This window comes from Notothenia coriiceps, unplaced genomic scaffold, assembly GCF_000735185.1.
Source record: "Notothenia coriiceps isolate Sejong01 unplaced genomic scaffold, NC01 NC01_scaffold00033243, whole genome shotgun sequence".
In the NCBI taxonomy this organism is placed as follows: Eukaryota; Metazoa; Chordata; class Actinopteri; order Perciformes; family Nototheniidae; genus Notothenia; species Notothenia coriiceps.
Genome location: NW_011365944.1, coordinates 14,459 through 34,316, shown reverse-complemented (window position 1 = coordinate 34,316; position 19,858 = coordinate 14,459). Strand labels below are relative to the sequence as shown.

At 38.8% G+C, this 19,858-nt stretch overlaps 2 protein-coding genes across 2 annotated transcripts; one reads left to right on the top strand and one right to left on the bottom strand.

The window, feature by feature from the left end:
- Window positions 1-1,996: 1,996 nt before the first annotated feature.
- prorp (protein only RNase P catalytic subunit) lies at window positions 1,997-14,906 on the bottom strand. Its single transcript, XM_010789723.1, has 10 exons — window positions 14,157-14,906; window positions 13,104-13,242; window positions 11,443-11,677; window positions 10,512-10,828; window positions 9,557-9,604; window positions 9,298-9,430; window positions 4,591-4,701; window positions 3,403-3,551; window positions 2,369-2,567; window positions 1,997-2,276 (listed from the first exon to the last, which is right to left on the bottom strand). Exons 1-10 carry the CDS (start codon window positions 14,572-14,574, stop codon window positions 2,148-2,150), a joined length of 1,878 nt encoding a protein of 625 aa, XP_010788025.1. The 5' UTR covers window positions 14,575-14,906; the 3' UTR covers window positions 1,997-2,147.
- A 337-nt stretch (window positions 14,907-15,243) lies between these two features.
- LOC104961422 (serine/threonine-protein phosphatase 2A regulatory subunit B'' subunit gamma-like) lies at window positions 15,244-18,306 on the top strand. Its single transcript, XM_010789725.1, has 8 exons — window positions 15,244-15,421; window positions 15,530-15,654; window positions 16,443-16,547; window positions 16,655-16,767; window positions 17,503-17,600; window positions 17,829-17,899; window positions 17,987-18,119; window positions 18,227-18,306. Exons 1-8 carry the CDS (start codon window positions 15,355-15,357, stop codon window positions 18,304-18,306), a joined length of 792 nt encoding a protein of 263 aa, XP_010788027.1. The 5' UTR covers window positions 15,244-15,354.
- The last annotated feature ends 1,552 nt before the right edge of the window (window positions 18,307-19,858 follow it).

Below are 19,858 nucleotides of genomic sequence, written 5' to 3'. Positions count from 1 at the left end.
GGTAACCTCAGTTTTTCAGTGGATGCACAATAAACAGCAACATACACATTAATGTAAATAAACAGCCAAATAATGGATCAACGCTCTCTGTCTAATATGTTCGCTTGCTGTTAGTGTTGTTGCATAGCAACCACCTTGCACTATGTTTTGTGCAGAAGGCAACGGAGGGACTATTTTATTTTGAACATCATTATTTACTAGTAAAAACTATTTAAATTAGAGTGTGTATTTTTCTTTTATATTGCCACACTTGGTTCGCGTCGGGCCGAACCACGCCCCTTAGCTGTGATATAATGAGCATATACCACGGCCTGTCGTGAGCTATTGCTTAAGTATACAGTTCCGTTTCATATAGGTGTTTCCATAGATTTAGTCTCTTTATTTTCCCCTCAAAGTGCACCAGATTGATGCATTTAAAAAATCTTACCGGGGGAGCATGCCCCCAGATCCCCCTAGAAGATTTGAGGTCGACCCCCACTTAAAACATGTTCACATGGATACTAGGTTCCCAAATACATTTGCAAAAATGTTTTGAATAGTAACCCCTGTCCATATGTTTATTCTGGGCTAGTAGATTTAAAGTATAGAGCTATCACTATGGGCAACAACGCTGTAAATATTGACAAATAAATCCAGCAAAATGGCACAAACAAAACTGGTAGTGGCCTGGCTGGGTGTATAATTCCCGGCCTGGTTTATTGTCCCAGTCCGGCCCTGGTTCAACCTAGTTAGTTGTTTAACATTTAATTATACATAAACATGACTCAGTATTACACAATACCTTTGTGACATATGGATAGGGGCATTTTAGTGAAAGAGGTTTAAAACTGTTACATTTAATACAGCACAGTTAAAAAACGTATTGTAGGAAATTAATAATAAGGATTGTCCGAACACAAGTGAATATATTGCTAAAGTTAGTTGACTAGTTGCTAAATAATAATAAAATTCCAATTGAATAACAAATAGTTATCAAAACATTAGCTTATGTTTAGCTAAATGTGTAAGCTAGCAAAGCTGCAACATAACGAAACATTCAGTTACTTAGTTACTACTCAATAACTATATTCCATTATAGTTGAATAAAGACATAAATTAATAACAGTCATTATGACCTTTTAAAAATGTAGTGAATTTTTAAATGTTCTAAATAACAGTGAAGTACGAATGTGCAACATAGAAGTTGCTAACGTTAGCATGTTAGCCTGTAGTGATGACAGAGCAGGTTGAGTTTTGTTCATCATTCTCACTACTTACCGACTTGGTAGAGTCTTCCTTCCGGAGAGAAGATGGTGATATGGCGGTCAAAACCCGCACTGGACCCCCGGGACATGGCGGCTTGATTTATCTAATGTAAACCTGTATAGACTTACGTTGAAACTAAACTGAGAGGCAACAGAGTCAAAACATGGGAAACATCTACACCGGATGTGTTCTTTCAGAGTAAAACCTTATATTTCCGGGTCAACTTCTCTGTTTTGTACTTTACGGGCTTCATGGTTCTTATTATACATCCATGGCTTCACCATGGATATTTAAGAACGGCTTCACCACTTACAACTGCACCTACTTAATATGATTCACAAAAGTCTACGGTTAAAAAAATTATTTCGAAAAAATTGACATGGCTTGAGAATTGCTTAAAATGTGGAATATGTCAAGAACAGGTCGTTCATACTGTGCCAAAAAAATGCATAGTAGATACATATTTTTGGTTAAAATGGCATTAAGACTATTGACATTACATTCTTTCTTTTTTTTAATCATTAACTAATCTCCTGACATGATTAATATGATCAGTCCTATGTGTAAATATCATATTCATGTAGCTAGTCGATCGAGAAATAGACTTTAATTGTTTGGCTTATTAATAATTTCGAATGATTTTTCGCATCACTTAAGAAATGCCCTTTAAAAGAACTTTTTATAATAAATGAATACAAATATGTTTTAATCACATGCAACTTATTGTGGCTAAATGAAAGAATAATACTTCTTGTGGTAAATTCTTTATTTACAAGTCAACAGTTATAATCAAAGCAGAGTAGTATGTGTGTATATGTGTATGTGTGTGTGTGTGTGTGTGTGTGTGTGTGTGTGTGTGTGTGTGTGTGTGTGTGTGTGTGTGTGTGTGTGTGTGTGAGAGTTCAGTGCTTTGTGGTGAGGCAGAGCCATTTCTGTGGCACCTCGTAGGTGCTCCTGTCCTCTGTGTCGTCGTAGGGAACGTGCCATGAGTCCGCTGAAGTCTGGACAATTGTGTCGTAGGTGGGAATACTCTAAAACACACACACATATATACACACAGTTAATGGGTATGCTTATTATTTTGGTGCCCAATCTCTCCAAAATACCCTTCTCTCTTTCTCACCTGGAATCGGACCCTCTTGCCTGCCGTGACAAACCCGTCCACCACCAGCTGGTGGCCTCGCTGCCATTTGAAGAAGAGACGCCGGGTGGCCCCGTCTGGCAGGCAGGCCTTGTGGTCCCTCATCATGTCCCTGCTCACAAACCGACAGTGGTTCCCAGAATGCAAAGTGGCATACAGCAGGAAGGGGTCATCCTCCGAACTGAGAGGCACATAGCAAAGGGTATGAGGTTAACTGTTTACACATTCATTCAAGGTTGTAAATACTGTTGGGGAAATATTTCCCAAGGCCCATAACTTTGACCCAGTGTATCAGTTCATACTGTCCTGACTGAGCACAGGCACCTGCAACCTTTGCTGCAGTGCTCTCAGTGTTTTGTCTCCCTGTTCCTGCCTGTTGGCGTCAGCTGATAGAGGTGTTATGATTCTATCTTGTTATGCACAATGTTGATTATTCTCTCAGAACTAGCTAAATACATGGTTGTGGCATCTCAACCGTGTGGTCAAACCGTGGCCCGTGACATGTCTTGTGAATTCTCCGGCCGAAGCTCCAAATAAACCGTCAGTGTTTGCCATCAAAGCTCCAGCTCTCCTTGTGTCTCTCTTCTGAGTCCTGACTCGCTTCAGAAGTTTCCCCCACAAATACATTCATAAAACGTGGGATAACATTGGGCCTCATTCACCACCTGTTATTAATAGGAAATGTCTTTATAAAAAATGACATTCACAAGTGTTTTATAACATCAGTCAAGAGTTGACACGTATATGTGGGTGCTGAGAGTTTGTTAGAAACTATTAAAATAATACAATCATCATATAATATTAAAATATTGTATTATTTATAATTATGTTATTATTATATATATTATATCGTTTTTAAATGAGGATGACTGTACTGAAGGTTTTCCCTGTTTTGGATAATTTAATAATCAGCCTTCCACATGTTCTCCTTAAAAATTCTCATTAGGTAATCTGAATTTTCTATGCATTCTATGAAGAATATTTTATGCTTTTCTTCTCTGTGAACAGGTGCTCACATGTTTTCAGTGAAGAAGCAGTGAGCTTTCTGCTGGATCAGCTTCATGTTGTTTCTGTCCCAGGATCTGGAGGGCCACAGCATGTGTTTCCTCCCAAGCACCAGCACCGTCAGGCCCTGACGCTCCAGCTCCGACACCACCGCCAACAACTGAAACACACATGTACACAGCTCATTACAGTTATTTATCTAAACATTGAAACTTATGCTCAAGGGAGAGGAAAAACAGTCAGTGTTTTATGAATCAACAGTCTTGATATGTATGTCCCATTCAGAGTTCAGAACACGTTAAAAGTTTTAAAGAGGTCCTTTTATGCTTTTTGGGTTTTCCCTTTCCTGTAGTGTGTTATATAGGTTTTTGTGCATGTAAAAGGTCTGTAAAGGCTCAAATCCCAAAGTTCACTCACACTCCCACCTCCAAAGTTTTTGAAATGTCCAATAAATAAAATTTAAAAATCATAAAAAACGTAACTAAAACAACATACTAAAATATATAAAACAACATTAACTGAAAAATGCTAACATATAGAAAGTGAACTTGGTAAATCTTGGCAAATTTTACTGTGTGCTGATAACTAGCGTCTAGTGTTTCCGTGATTTTAGTAATTTTAGCGGCTTTTTCATATTCTATTATGTAGCCATGTTGCCGACCTATTTCATTCAACGATTTCATTCATACAGGCATTTGACTATAGGTTTGTGTGGTTTTCCTGATCTGAATTTATATGACTTTTTGCATTATTTAAATAACTTACTTAGCTTTCCTAAGTAATAGATGACAATATAGGGAAGTAAGTTTCTGTCTGCACTTCTCTTTGTCTGACAGCATCACAAATGTTGAGACATATTTGAATGCAGACCCAGAAGTACTAGTTGACACATGCTGATCCAGATAGACACACGTGGGTAGACGAGTAGGCTAGGTGTTGTTAAAAAAAAAAGCAGGTACTGACCAGTTATGAAGACACCTCCTACACACGTGTACTCACACATACTGCAAGGTTAGTCATTGTGAAAGCAGAAAAAAAAGCCCCGGGGTTGGACAGACATGTGTAGGAAGAAACCAGTCAAATCCAGACTGTAAAACTGTGTGCGTGCAGAGGGGATTCTGAAAGAGCACCTGGTTGACCCTGTGAAATATTAAATCACAGTAAGCATGCATGCATTTGCGTCTATGCATTATTCTCACCGTCTCTGACAGCAGTTTTTTGTCGTTGTTGAGATTTGCAATGTTCAGTCCATCCACGACCACATCAAAAAATGGCTTTTTCTTAACGAACGCCTTGAAACTCTCTAACTCCTGAACACACACAAACAGACAAAAAGTGATACATAGAGAAAATAATGGTTAGTGGAAGCATAGAGAAGAAATTGATTTGAAAATATAGGAAAGTAATTACAGAATATTGTAATGATCATTCGCATGTTTTAAAAAACACATTTGTACTTCTCTACATTACAGCGAGCTGGACAGCTTTTTTAAGTTGTAAGTGTTTTTTATGCTGAAGTAGTCATCCTCTCTGGACTGTGAATGTCTGTACAACATTTTCGGAAATCCTTTTTATGTATTTCAGTCTGGACCAACATATTTGGGGTTAACTTTCAGAGAGTGAAGCTGCCTAAAAAGCTGACAATTTAACTTGCTAATGACCTGGATGTCTGACCAAATTGACACAGTCCTGAAAATGTACAGAAAAGGTCTGCAGAACTCTCCAAAAACAGCATCAGGATCTTGTTCCTTATTGTGGCCGAGGAGCGTAGCTGTCAGTTGAAAGGCCTGATGGTTGGCTGACTGATCCCAAGTCTGCCAGGAATGAATCTACCTGGCCTTTCCTTCTCTGCACTAACATGGCCGAGTGCCAGCTGGCTACCGACAATACGCTGTTTGATGTTGTATACAATAGGATTTGCGACTTTCTTTCTTATTGGACAAAACATATTTTAGATCTACTTTAAAGGGGCTAATCTACATTATTTAAGTAAAAAGTCTGATTTGGAAACACCTATAGGTATTAAATCAAAATGTTAGTATACTTCAGCACCTGGAAATGCAGCTAATGGTAAATATGTTTAAATTTTTTGAGTCATCTGTCGAATTTAAATACCACAAATTCACTGTTAGGGTAAAATGAAGGCCCCATCTCTGTTAGAGCTTTGTACCATAGCAGGCAAGCAGTTCTGATGCTTAGAATAGGCCTGCAGCACAGGAACATGGTTGGTACTTTCACATTTAGATAGCAGCAGTACGGAAATAGGTTGCACTGAATTCCCCTGGACGTGAAACTTGTGCGCTCTCACAAACGCACAGTGGGACTGTAAAATGTTAAAAAGGCTATAATATTCCTCCTCTGATAAAATAGTTGTATAAAACATGTCAATGCCTATTGCTCCATTGTCTATTGTTATTGTTTAACCAATAGAACGGGGAAGTAATTCATGTCTACAAGAATGACGTGTGTTTCAGATGAAAGGCAAAATAATAATACAAATAAATGTATTAAAAGACAAGATAATCCGTGGATAATTGACAAAAGGAAGTATAGGGATGAAGAAGGTGATTGGGTTTGATGGGGAAAGGGTGCAGAAAACCTAAAAAGAAGGAAATGGATCAGTTTGTTAAAGAAAAGTATTAAAGAATAAGAGCAAGGAGAAGGAGGAAGAGAGAAAGTCCAGTATAATTATCAAGGGACTTTCCACAGCTGATATGTGAAACCAGCTCATTGTGCTGCTGTGGATGATATGACTGCTCAAAAAACACACACACACACACACACACACACACACACACACACACACACACACACACACACACACACACACACACACACACACACACACACACACAGGCATTTGCACTTGTCTACAATAGCTTACTTATGAAGCATTATTTATGACACAAAGCTCTTTGCTATTCTGTATATAAATCATTAAGCGTTACTAGAGGTGTACAAAATGCGAAGAAATATGAGAAATATCCTTTAATATATTGCAATGCTACAGTATAGATCACCACTAGAGACTACAGTGTCAGAATGCAATTTGTTAAAACTGCGTGTAAAGAAGAGTCAAACACTATAGTTTTCCCAACGGTGGTAATTAATGGCAGTTCAGTTAGTTTGCAATAAATTCAGGACCCGGATAAGGAGGGTTTTTTTGTTGTTGTCCTCGGGTACAACAAATCTTTGCACGCCCCTCTTTATGCATTTATAATTAGAAACAAATCAATAAAAGCAGTGACGAAAACATTAATACAAACAGTAATAGCAGCAAGGAGAATACAAAAACAAAATGCACTAGTTAAATGAAGTTTACATATTTACAAACTTACAAAACGTACAGGTTTTGTTTGGGTGTTAATAAATACATGTGGAAAAAAGCAAAAGTTAATTAATATTAATGTGTGTGGTTGTTTGTGTGTGTCACGGACAAGTTACACAGCGGTTTCTTTAGATCTGGGCATTCCTTTAGAAACAGTGGTTCGATCCCACCACCTGCAGTCAGCATGGTGAAGTGTTCTTGGGCAAGATACTTAATAACTCCCAACAAATTGTTCCGGTAGGCATGTCTTCAGTATTTAATTGCATATTAGCTAAATACCATGTAATGTAATGTTGTAGTATACTTGTCCTGCAAACAACCTGAATAGGGTAGGCTCCAGCGTACCTCCTCCAAAGTCAACCTCCTTATTATGGCCAAGATCTGCCTGGTCTTGGCATTCTAGCTCAACATGTTGCCAAGAATTTCAGAAAGATATGGCTAAAATTTGATTTGTATTAATGCTTTAATCACGTCTTGTCAGGATGTATTGAAATGCTGTGTTTGCGTGCCTTGGTCAACATCTTATAAACAGCTTCAGGGTGTCCAAAAAGCAGCCGTCAGATTTTCTCCTAAACCTCAAGAACATGATCATATCTCCCGGCGTTGTTTTCTCTTTTTTGTGCCCATTTTCTTTTACGTCTGCTGGTTTAATTAGTTTTCTATGACTTTGTCTTTGATTGCCCTCCTGCTTTCTTCTATTTGTCTTTGTATGTGAAGGAAGGGACTATACAAGTCTTTATTATTATAGTGTCAAAATGCAACATCTATATGTCTAGCTGTGCTTTAAATTACATCATGCTTCCCTGCGGGCTGTAACCTTGTAACTAGCACATACATTCTAACACAGCCCCTCTTCCTCTTTGCACTGTTGCCCAACTGTAGTCTGAAGCACCCTGTTTGACCTTAAAATGAATTGCCTTAAATTGGGAATAATAAAGTCCTGATGAGCATATGTCTGTCTGCCTTTCTAGCTCTGTCTCATCGGCAGGAGGTAGTTGTGGTCCAGATTCACATGGTGCTCTACATGCTGGAAATCCCCGCAATTTAACTAATTGTTGCACCAACAAACTCCCCTTGACTACTGAAAAAAACACAAAGGAAACTATGCCAACTGTCTCCCTGTTCATAAATATATATGACATACTATTAACGACACGTTTCTGATGTTACCACATTTATTTTTGGAACTATTTCGAGTGAATAACCTTGTTTTTAAGTTTATTATCATTGGCATCATAAAAGATACAGCCGAAACATTCCAATCCTATGAAAAGCTTGTGTCCTGGCTCTCTTTTAACACAGACAGTGCGCGTACATATGCATGCAACATGAAAAGGCTGCTCTCTTTTGTTATGAAAGTGCCATACAAAAAATATAGACCCGACTTTGTGTGTAACTGCGTGCATGTGTGTGGTGCTGCTATGTGGTGGGAGAATAACTTAAAACCATGAGGTAATCAACTGATACCCTGAAGCTTAACAACATGTTTGCCCAGGTAGAACAATGACTCCTCCTACCTCACAACATGCAAAATATGTCATTACAATTTCATATTTTATGTAAAAGATTACTAACCTATGCGGTAAATTATTAAGCAGTATTGGACGCTAATACTGTAAAGTTGTCAATCTAAACAATTGAAAAAAAATGCTTATGCTACCAAACATGAAGATTGGAAACAAGTAGGCTTCATCTCTTCCAGATATTAGCTCAATCTCTATCAAAAAGGGATTTTAAAGGCCAGAATACCTCAAAATTACATGGAATAACAGAAGACTTCCTGTGGATTTAACTTCCTAAAAAACCTGGAAAAAAACGACTTAAACACCAGCAAAAGGAGATCTGATCAGAATCTGTTTCACTCCCTAGAAGCTATTTGTAACCTCAGCAGCGCTGCGCTGCGTGTGTACCGATGACGCCATCTAGCCGAAGTTAGGGAGAAGGAGATAGAAAGCTAATGTGCCATGCTATTCGTAGATGAGCCTCAAAATAGAGATTTGGAACATCATTGAGTTGTAATATAGGATGAGTTATTTCCGACTAGAAACTTACCATCTGAATATAGCTTAAAACTTCCCAAATGTTCATCGCCCACCACGATTAGAATGATTTATTCTTAATCATGTCCTGTATTTAAATAAATGTAGAGCATAAGTAATGGATAAACTGCGAGTACAAATGAATGAATACAACTCAATATCATGAAATATATAATAAGTACTCGGTTGGACCGTCTTTTGATTGTTTTGTTTTTTTTTATTATTTATTTGACTTTTTATTTATTTCTGTGGATTTATATAGTGCCATATGTTCAAATTCGGGAGAGTTCTTAAATGTTTGCATACAGTTGTAAAATAATTAAATAATAATAAAAAAGTTATTAACAATTTAGATTTTATTTATATCACTGAATACAAGGAAATATAAAAAACCTACTTGCATACTATATCTTAAAAGCCAAGTATAGGTGTATTTAAGCTATATAAATGCTCTTAATGGCCTTTTTTAAATTATAACACACTTATTCAGAGACCTTATGGACCAATGGAAACAATTCTTAGTATGTGTGTGTGTTTACCTCCGGTGTGGTCTTTTTAAAAACATCTCGTCCCTGAATGATGTCAGCCATCACTCTGTCTTTCAGCTGCTGGTACTCCTCATCAGTCAGCTTGATTGACTCCAACTGAGACCCACAACAGCTGCACACACCCCTAAAAACACACATAAATATTCATAAACAATACATGCAGAACACACTATTCAGGCCTTGCACTAATATCTATGAAAACAAATAATCTAGGAAGATTCATGTTGAGGTAGGAAGGTGGTGTAATTACTTTGGGGTGGCGCTGGTCCAACTTCCTGTCCATTTCTGTCCTGAGAGTCTGGAGACAGGGAGGAAGAGACGAAAAGAGAATGGAGGAATGAGAGTGAGGAATTATTACTTGAGGTATGCATTTTTGTTTGCAGATGTATTTTACTAATATAAAATTGAGGAAAGTAAGAGGACCAAAGTCCAGTGAAAATGTACAGTTATAGTCTACTGATCATGATGATGTTAAAACCAGCCTTTTTTTCCTCCATGTGAAAAAAACCCTTCTCAAATAATATAATTTCATCAGTCAACCTGTTGTGTTCTTATTTTTAGTATAATTTACTCAAGTTTTTTAAATAAATGATGTCATAATGAAAGTATAGAGCAGCCAAGGACCCCTTGCAAGATCAAAATATATTGGGGACCCACTCATGCCTTGGAATAATGTAACATGACCTATTTTAACACTTCACTGATCGTAATGTGAAAGAGCAACACAAGAAAAACATATTGGAAATAAGTTCATAATATTAAGATAATAACATAATCGCAGATTTAAACAAACATAGATTTGTTAATTTAATTTATGAACTGTTAAAGATTTATAGTTTGAACTATAAAACCTTTTCTGTTTTTTAAAGCCATTTAATTTAAGTAAATACATACATCATTTTTGGTTAATTTAACTTTTTTAGTTTAGCTTATTTGTTTAAAAAATGTTATAACTTAATAATAACTTGTGTTTGCCATTTTATGTAAGCCTAATGAGTTTCCTTTCTTCTTTTATCTGCACTATACCTTTGCTGCAGTAGCGTCATACATTTCCCCACTTCGGGATGAATATAGGATTTCTGATCCTGCATTGAAATCTTTGCACACACACAAACCCCATTTTTAATATCAAAAGTCTAAAGAACAGAAGCTGCTGAAATGAGGAATTAGAATAATGTATATCCATCCTTAGTTTCCCATCTAACCTTGAAAGTCTCCCCCCACTCTCCAATATTTCAAACCAGGCCTTGATGGTGCTGGTGAGGCTGTGCTGGGGGTAGATCTGGTTTTCCCTCATGTAGAGCAGAATTCCCAGCAGCCTCTCCTGGTGCTCAGAGGCAGACATGGCCTCCTCCTGCTTAGGGTTCCCCGCTGCCTTAAACAGAGCCTCCCAGGTTTCTTGGTGCGGGGTCAGCCCCTTTTCAATGATTTCATCATACAGGGCCCAGGCGGTGGTGGTGTCTCCATTCAACATCGCTGCGGTGATAATTTCCCCGTAGTTGCGTGGTGAAGGGGTAAACACCTGTTAGGATAACGGGAAAACTAGGTGATGATAAAGTAAGCATGCCATGTCCTCCAGCTCCAATATGGATTTAAAGGGATAGTTTGGACTGTTTGAAGTGGGGTTGTTTGAAGTACTTATCCATAGTCAGTGTATTACTTACAGTAGATGGCAGTCTACAAGCAGGAAGAAAAACAATGTACTGATGCAGATGGCAATAAAACAAATTTAAGCCACCGTAAAAAACCTAGTATCAGTTCAAGTTTAGGCAATATTTCGATAATTTTTCAACACTTTACCTTGTTCTGAGACAGATATACAGTCTATGTTTTTGACAGGAAACTAAATCTGTTATCTAGCTCTCTTTTAAGCCACCAGACTCCATAAAAAAACCCAGTACTTTTACCCTATTAAACAGAATCAGGTCATTTGCCCAGGTGTACTGTACACGTTTAAAAAATACTTTGGAGTATAACAGTGCATACATAAACATATTTTATACACTATTTTAAATGACTAGAAAATGAAATATGTGCAGCATATCAGAATTTGGAAAAAAGTTGACCTTATATAACCGCACTGTATAAACTATCCCTTTTATGTGATTTTTAGGTAAAAATGGAAACGCTGTTCACCTTCTTAACCTCGTCGAGGATGCTGATGGCCTCCTTCCACCTCTCCGTGCGGCTGAAGGATTGGATAAAGAGGCTGGAGGCTCCTGTGTCCAGAGCAGGGAAATTTCCTCGCATTATTTCATAGATATCGAACACCTCGGCATCGTGTCCGCCGCGAACACACAACGTCAGGTACCGTAGTAACAGCTCATAGGAGAGCGTCCCTGTTTCCGTGGCTACAAAAGTCAGTAGTGACCTGTGGTAGAAAGGTACAGTTCAATTTAGTAACATACGAAAAGCTGTCATTGACATTTATTTTTATATTTGCGATGAATTCAAAGGGATAGTGCTTGAGATTTACATATGCTAACATATAGAGTAGGCTAGCACTGGCTTTCTTTTCAACTTTTTATTATTTGTTTTTGTGTTTCATCTGCAAAGGTCCTTTTCTACAATGGCTGACAGGTGGACAACGGCCCAAGTTCAACATACATCAGATGCAAATATAAAAGCACAAAAGTGCCAAAACACATGCAAATGAAGAAACACCTTCATGAACTTGACAAAACGTGCTTACTTAAAAGGTCCCATGTTATGCTTTTCCGGTTATTACCCGTCCCCTTGTGTGTTATGAAGGTTTTTATGCATGTAAACGGTCTGCAGAGTCACAAACCCTCAAAGTACACCCTGTAGCGAGTAAAACTCTAACACAGAAAATACCTGTCTATGCTGCCCCAGAACGCCTCGTTGGAGATTTCTCTTTTTCCATTGTGTTCTTCCTGGGTACAGTGACGTGCCCATACCCAAATGGACCCATCGCAGCGGCGAAACTGTGGCACGCTTACACTGTAGGTGCGCCGCGTTTGTGGAGCCTCGCAGATGAGGGTGCTGCAGCCCCCTCAGCACCCCCCCCCTTCCCGCGTCCATTTGCGATGTCTCGCTGTCTCGCAGACCCCACACAGCAAGCAGGAAATTAACCCAGCTCACACTGTCCACTCCTCGCAGCAGAGAGCCGCGCAACGTCCCGCCAACACGGCACCCAGAGCCCACTCAGCATTCTCATCTGTTTGTCTTTAGTGGTGTCATTTTCTGGTTGCTAACAAACGCCATTGTAACACATAATCACTGATGTTCCGCTGTAACTGTGGTGGACTCATCAGAACAGAGTGGGCGAGCTGACCAATCAGAGCACAGTGGGTTCACAGGGAGGAGGGGGGGCAGGAGCTCCAACAAGCCGTTTAGGACAGAGTGAATACACATAATATACAGAGGTGCTGTATGAGAAACCAATGTGAGTTTGGAACATTGAACAATGTAAATCTATTCTAGTAGAGCTCAACAATGGAATTATGATCAGTAGAAATGGCCATGACATGGGACCCACTACGAATGTTGCTTCAAGTTGGTCAAATTGTTTCTTCTTTTGCATGTATTTGTGTTTTTAGATATGCATCGTTTTTGAAGCTGCAGCGTGTTGCTCCTAAGGGAAATGTTTTGGGCAATTATAGCACGTTTGCACCTGTCAGCCACTTGCTGCTAGAGGACAGTACATTTCCCTATCAGAAAATAAAATGTTTCTGATTCAGCAAAAAAAAAGATATATAATTAAAGTGAGGACAATTGAGACCTAAATAAGAGTTGTCAAGATCACTGACACAAACACACACTGGTCCTCCTCTTACTTAGCGATATTCAGCTCTGCCGCGGTTGTGAACAGTGTGCACATCATGCGGATGTCAAAGCGGGGTGCATTTCCCCGAGACTCCTTCAGATCCCTCCACTCAGCAGCAGAGAGCGGCCGATCGGGAGGTTGCAGGGACGCTGTAAAACATCAAGCTCAATGAGTTTTCCAAAACACTTTGGTAGACTTATTTAGGATTTAGCCACTGAAACAAAAAATAAAAAACACTGTTAAACATAACTTAGAGTTTAAAGGTGTTTTGCGATATAGAATAAATTGTCAAAAACAATGAATCAATTTTAATGAATAGTTAAATAATAAATAGTCTGTATGTCATTTTCACTGTTTGTTTAAATTTTTAATGAACTTATTTTACTGCAAGATTATTTGTCCCTATCTTTGTCTTAACAGGAAAATGTTAAGGAGCCCTATTAGGCTTGTGGGGATTTCCCCTTTCCTGTAGTGTGTTGTATAGGCTTTTGTGCATGACATGGTCTGCAAAGGCTCAAACCTGAAGGTTCCCAGAAAAGTAAAGACGTTTTTGAACCCCTAACCCTAACCCATGTAACTGTAGAGGCACAAATAAAGAACCTTGAACAAAACACAAATCTGAAATTTCCTTTTTTAATAGCTTTGCTCAGATTGCAAAAAAACATTGTGCAATGATTAAAAGTTACAGGGACTTTAATAAATGCACATTCAGCGCCCACTGTCCTGATTGGATAAAAAACGATTTAATGCATATATTGGTGATGAGTTCATTGTAATGACACTTTTCCTAAAATAAGATATCACATTTGAAATACATCACCTTGTTAATGATGAATCGCAATATATTGAATTGTAACACCTTTTACAGGATATTAATCATATCATCATATTATTTCCAATACACAGCCCTAACAAAATGCCTATTAAGAAAGTATAACAACAATTATTTGTGCACAGATTAAAAGTGCTCTGTTCCTGCAAACAATTTGTATTCTAAAATGTTTTTGCACCACAAACATCAGCTTTAGTGAGCAAATCAGAACTCCACGTCAGTGTGTCCTACCTGTTCCTCTACTCGTCCTCCGTTCAGGTTCCCCTCCATGCTGCTCCTGCTCCTGAAAGAACAACGCTGCTTTCCTCTTCTGGATCTCTGCTGTTCTCTTTGCAGTCCCGGCAGCAAACACAGATTTGGGGAAGGAAGGCTTCTGCCTAAGAGTGGAGCTCTTACCTCTTCTAGCACCATCCCAAAAATCCCCTTCCTTGTTTTGAAAGGTGCTCTTGTTTACTCCCCCTTGCGCATCAGACCTTCTTTCTGTGAGCCTGGCTCCAGGTTTGGGGTAAGGGTCTCTGGTGCACAGGGAGCGTGCTGAGAGAGGCAGGTGTGATGACTTGAAAATGGAAGAGTTTAATGTGAAGAAACTCCCCTGGTGATAGAAAGGCTTCAAGCATATTCTGCCTTTAAATATCAATGTGGAGCCCATGTTAGCCTCTGAATTTAACTTAGATTATCTATTACTACATCCACTTCAGTTATAAATCAGCTATATTCCTTAACTGACATGACATAAACAGGTATTTCCCAGATAAACTGACTGTAAAACTACCACATGTTGTTAGCTACATGTATCAATAACCTTGCAGTTTCCAAATGCTACTTGATATCTGAAAATTACTATCGCTGTCTCGTTAGCTCGAAGCCTACCTATATGTCTTTAAATGCGACTCACACGTTCCCTTGATATCAGAAGTTAACAGCATATATCTTTTTTAATTACTTAATGGACAAATGCAACTGTAAGCTGTAGGCATGGACTAATGTCGCACACATTGACGTCATCAACGCTTGACAGCTCCGTGTGTCAAGTTTGTGAAAAATAACCAGAGAAAGACCGGAATGTGCGATTTCGGCGGTAGAATAAAGGCGAACATTTTGTCAATTAAAACGGAAAGATAACAAATATAAATACACAATATTACAGCATTTTTTTTGAATAAATATCAATTCAAATGTATACGTTGCGTTTTTGCTAATCCTCAAACATTAGACTATGAGATGTTCCAAATATTTACAAAAGTAGACTTTTATTTTGAAATACTAAACTCAAAACGGAAGCCTTACTCTTGTTCAGTCAGTTACTTGACGTTGTCTCACTTTTGGGTAGCTTGGCTACTTTAGTACACAAGTCTACTTTTGTCATATTTTTGTCTTTTGGAATGGCTAAAATATACTGACGAAATATTTAATTGGCTTCTTAGCAAGTATGGCTAAAGAAAAACAACCTCATTGGTCGGATATTTTGAAAAGAAGATTAGCAAACACCAAAAAAGGTGAGACAAAAATGTAAACTAATGTAACATACCGGCGGCTAAAGCTAGCTACTGTGGATTGATAGCCGGTTAGCTAAGTCAACATTAACTGTTGGTGTGACGTTACAGATGAGAGGAGCGAAGAGGAAAAGAAAGCAGAAGAAACAGAGCTGTTCACCAAATACTATACAGAGTGGAAGGAAGGAGGCGACAAAGACAAGTCCTACAAGACCATCCCACGATTTTACTACAGGGTATTATATTGATACATAACATACAAACCCAATGAAAAGTGTTTGCATTCATGTCGTTTTGATTGTGTTGTGGTACAAGACCAATGATTCAACCCTTGGCATCACTAAATCCCAACCACAGAATCTGCCAAACAAGTGCACTTAAATATTACATTTCAAAGAGTAATATGTAAGAAGAACATCTGGATGTTCAAGAATGTAATCTACTTACTTGTTACTAGTACCGGCATAACAATACATTGATCTTGGTTGCTGTACGGATTAAATGATCAACGATACATATCATCATCTTCAAGATACACTTTTATTTTAAAGTTTCCAATGGTATGTCTGAATCACCATTTCTGTCCAATCCCCTACTGGAGACTCCAGTGATGAAATTGTCTTATAATATTTTAGTTGCTTTTGTGAGTTGATACAAATGTAGCTGATTGTGTTAAATTGGCATGTGACTATGTCGAGTATCCATCTCAGTCCCCAAAATTAAATCTAATCAAAATTGATTATGTATATATGGTGATGACACTTGATTTACTGGGATATTCAAAATGCAACATCGCAGTCTTTCAAGACGTGTTTATCACGCAAGCTCACGTTGAGATGACGATACAAAAAAAGATATTACATCAGAAAGAAGAAAACTAGTGAATGCAATTTTCCTTCAAGGTGTCTAATGACTGTAACTCAGATGTTTTGATAGTAACTGTGATGAAATGCTCATACAATACAATGCTGAAGGGTACAGTAGACATATTGAAACACTTGTGATGGATTACATTGCTGTGCAGCTACCAGCAGAGGATGAAGTGTTACTTCAGAAACTGAGAGAGGAATCCAGAGCCGTGTTCCTGCAGAGGAAGAGCAGAGAGCTGCTGGATAATGAAGAACTGCAGGTAAACACTTCAGTCAGTCACAACATAATGACCTACTTCTACACAAGAAACAACATTGTAGGGTTTTATCTGATATCTGTATTCTCTTCCTCCTTGTGTTCCTGTAGAACCTGTGGTTCCTGCTCGATAAGCACCAGGTGGCTCCAGTGAGCGGGGAGGAGGCCATGATCAGCTATGAAGCCTACCTGCAAGTAGGGGAGCAGGCCGGGCCCAAGTGCAGGTGAGGAACAGGAAGTAGAGGTTTACTGGCACTGCACAGTTTGGGTAACACCCCTCCCTGTGCCAGTCTTTTGATGTGTTCCTGTTTGCACCAAGGATTCATGCTGGATCAAAGGCTCATTATGGGAAATCCCTCTGCTGTCACTTCTTAGATCCCTTAGGCGTCAGTGTGTCTTGCCTTTGGGTAAGACTGTATTCAGGCAAAACAAAACAATTGTGTCACTACTGGAAAGTTATTTTGTTGTGCTACTGAAGTACAGATTGAGGAGTTTGAGAAAAAACTCATTTTAAGAATAAACAATGTTTAAAATGATCCATTGATGAATAATGTATGAGTTGTTTACATGTTGCAAGACACTGCAGGTGAATAGAGTAAACAAATAACTCATATATATCACCATAGATTTTCCCAGTTGAAATATTCCATGAAGACAAATATTTTTTTATTAGGAATTATGTAGTGTTTACAATTGCAAATTATGCATTAACTTAAACCAAAAATGTTGATTTGAAACATTTAAAAAAAATGTTTTTTAATGTTAATAGAAACTGGTCTTTGATGTGAATAGAGAAGACTGATTGAATCTCGAAAAGTCAAGAAAAAGGTCCCGTTAAAATAGTTCTGTATCCAGGGCAAAAAACCTAATATTGAAAATTCAAAGTGCTTTCAGATCAAATAGAGTAAGATCAAATCAAATAAAAGTTTCTCTCCCCTTCTCTCCTCTCTTTACTTCAGTAAATTCTTCACAGCCAGAGTGTACGCCAAGCTGCTCCACAGCGACCCCTACGGCAGGATCTCCATCATGCAGTTCTTCAACTACGTCATGAGGAAAGGTCCGGACCTTCATATGTTTCCTCTTTTTACATGTTTAATATACAAAATACCTTTTTAGAATGTACAACAAATGTCAAAAAGCTCCTTTACCGTAACTCAAAATATTTTCTAAGCATATATTAGGATATTTCCCTTTTATATTAGTTTGTTTAAGTATCTCCCAGCCTAGTTTACTGACATGGATTCATCTGAACTGGTGACTATCTTGTACTCTCTTCTGTCTGTAGTGTGGCTGCATCAGACCCGTATCGGCCTGAGTCTGTATGATGTAGCAGGACAGGGCCACCTCAGAGAGTCGGTAGGCACTTCCATCACTTAAAGACACATTTAAACTGTTTCAATGCACTGAAATGATTCTTAAAAAAACATAATTTTTGTGAAATAGGATCTGGAGAACTACATCCTGGAGCTGATCCCCACTCTGCCTCAGCTGGACGGACTGGAGAAGTCCTTCTACTCCTTCTACGTCTGCACCGCTGTCAGGAAGTTCTTTTTCTTCCTCGACCCCCTCCGAACAGGTGAGTCTGAATCACACACATTATACAAATGTATCATTTAAAGTAAAATATTAAATAATACATTACTTATTACCTTTACTGAGAGTGTGTCTGTTTTGTTTTTTCAGGAAAGATCAAAATCCAGGATATATTAGCCTGCAGTTTTCTGGACGATTTATTGGAGGTAGAACCTTTTTTATTACTCTAATTCTTTTTAAGAAGTCAACGTTTTTGTTGTTGTAGGTATATGTGATAAAACGTGACAAGTTGATTTGGTTTCTACACTACCAACCGGCAGTAAAAGGACCAAACCTCATATTTTAAAGGTCCCATGTCATGCTTTTCTGGTTATTACCCGTCCCCTTGTGTTTTATGTAGCTTTTTATCAAATCAAATCAAGTGTAATTTTTATATAGCACATTTTTAAAAACGATTTTTGGTCGAGCCAAAGTGCAGTACATACAACAAAAATACTTTACAATAAAGACACTTTACAACAAATACAACAGCACAGTTTTTTGTGAATTTTCGCTTCATTTTTGTTATTTCACACCGACTATAACTCATTCTTTTTCCAAATATTACCGACACTCTTACCCAGACGCCTCTCGTAAAAAGGCGCTAGGGTTGAGCAGGTAATGGTTGCAAGTGACGCAAACTATCACTGGCGGTTCCCTTAGGACCACACAACTCCTCGAGGTGCCTAACCAGGTAAACACCTGGTTACCGAGCGGGCCCGCGGCATGTATTACCGTTCGGGTGAACGAGGAGTGTGATCCTAACCCAGTTTAACGTCTCTTTGACAAAACAATGTATCATGGGACATGATGCAGTTACTGTTATTCAACTTAGAAGTTAGGAAGAAAGTAAAACCCATACCAGTGCAGTGACATGCTCGTAGAGGTTGCTCTCGCAAGACCCCGTCGTATCTGTCCATAAAAGACACAATCTCAAAAATGAGCGATGTCACCACATGAAACTCCCAAAACACTGAAAAAGTCTGGCAAATGTACGTATGCAGTGTCGCATGGAGGAATGGGGAGTGGATAAGGTTAGTTCCAAGGTCATTGGAACGAGGGACGCACACGGAGAGGTGGAGACAAAGAATGAAGAATGAACGATGGGGAAAGGGAGTTGGATAGGATTCCCTCACGTACATGCATCTGTGCAATTCAAAACGACGATATCCGAATCTGACATCCCCCCTGTGGAATGAAGAAGGAAGACAGACAGGACATGGACACCATGAGAGTACCTAGGCTTATTGGTCGAAGGGGGTTTAACAGAAAAATCACAGATATAGATGCGGCCCTAGGACTCAGCTCCGACTAGGACAACGACACCAGGACACAACACCAGGACACAGGACGTAGGACTCAAGACCCTAGACTCAGGACCTGAAGTTCAGCGCCGACTTGGTAAGTGACGCCAGGACGGACTGAGAGGTGGTATGATGAAGGGACTACCGAGGGTGTTCTAACAACTGTAGGAGCACCCTAAGTAGAAGAATAATATCTCTGAGTACGTAAAGGTTTGTAAAACCAGATGGATACGACATTTTACATAATAAGAGAAGCTAAATGTGTGCCGTAGATAACGTGCAGACAGGCGGGACCCTCTCCCTAGGGAGGAGACAACGACGAGGGACTCAAAAGAGGGTAAAAAAGGAAATTTGACACCCACAAAGAGACCTTCAAAAAGGAACATGCTACACTCCCAGATTCCTGTCTTCCACAGCATAACAGTATGACTATAAGACA

What these genes read in the sequence shown, in the direction of transcription:
- prorp (XM_010789723.1), bottom strand. Translation starts at nt 14,574, where the DNA reads ATGGGCTCCACATTGATATTTAAAGGCAGAATATGCTTGAAGCCTTTC. An exon ending in GAGGACGAGTAGAGGAACAG is followed by an intron (nt 13,243 to 14,156) that starts GTAGGACACACT and finishes GATGTTTTACAG; the next exon opens with CGTCCCTGCAACCTCCCGAT. An exon ending in TTAAAAAGACCACACCGGAG is followed by an intron (nt 4,702 to 9,297) that starts GTAAACACACAC and finishes GTGTGTGTTCAG; the next exon opens with GAGTTAGAGAGTTTCAAGGC.
- LOC104961422 (XM_010789725.1), top strand. Translation starts at nt 15,355, where the DNA reads ATGGCTAAAGAAAAACAACCTCATTGGTCGGATATTTTGAAAAGAAGA. An exon ending in TGGATAATGAAGAACTGCAG is followed by an intron (nt 16,548 to 16,654) that starts GTAAACACTTCA and finishes GTGTTCCTGTAG; the next exon opens with AACCTGTGGTTCCTGCTCGA. An exon ending in CCTCGACCCCCTCCGAACAG is followed by an intron (nt 18,120 to 18,226) that starts GTGAGTCTGAAT and finishes TTGTTTTTTCAG; the next exon opens with GAAAGATCAAAATCCAGGAT.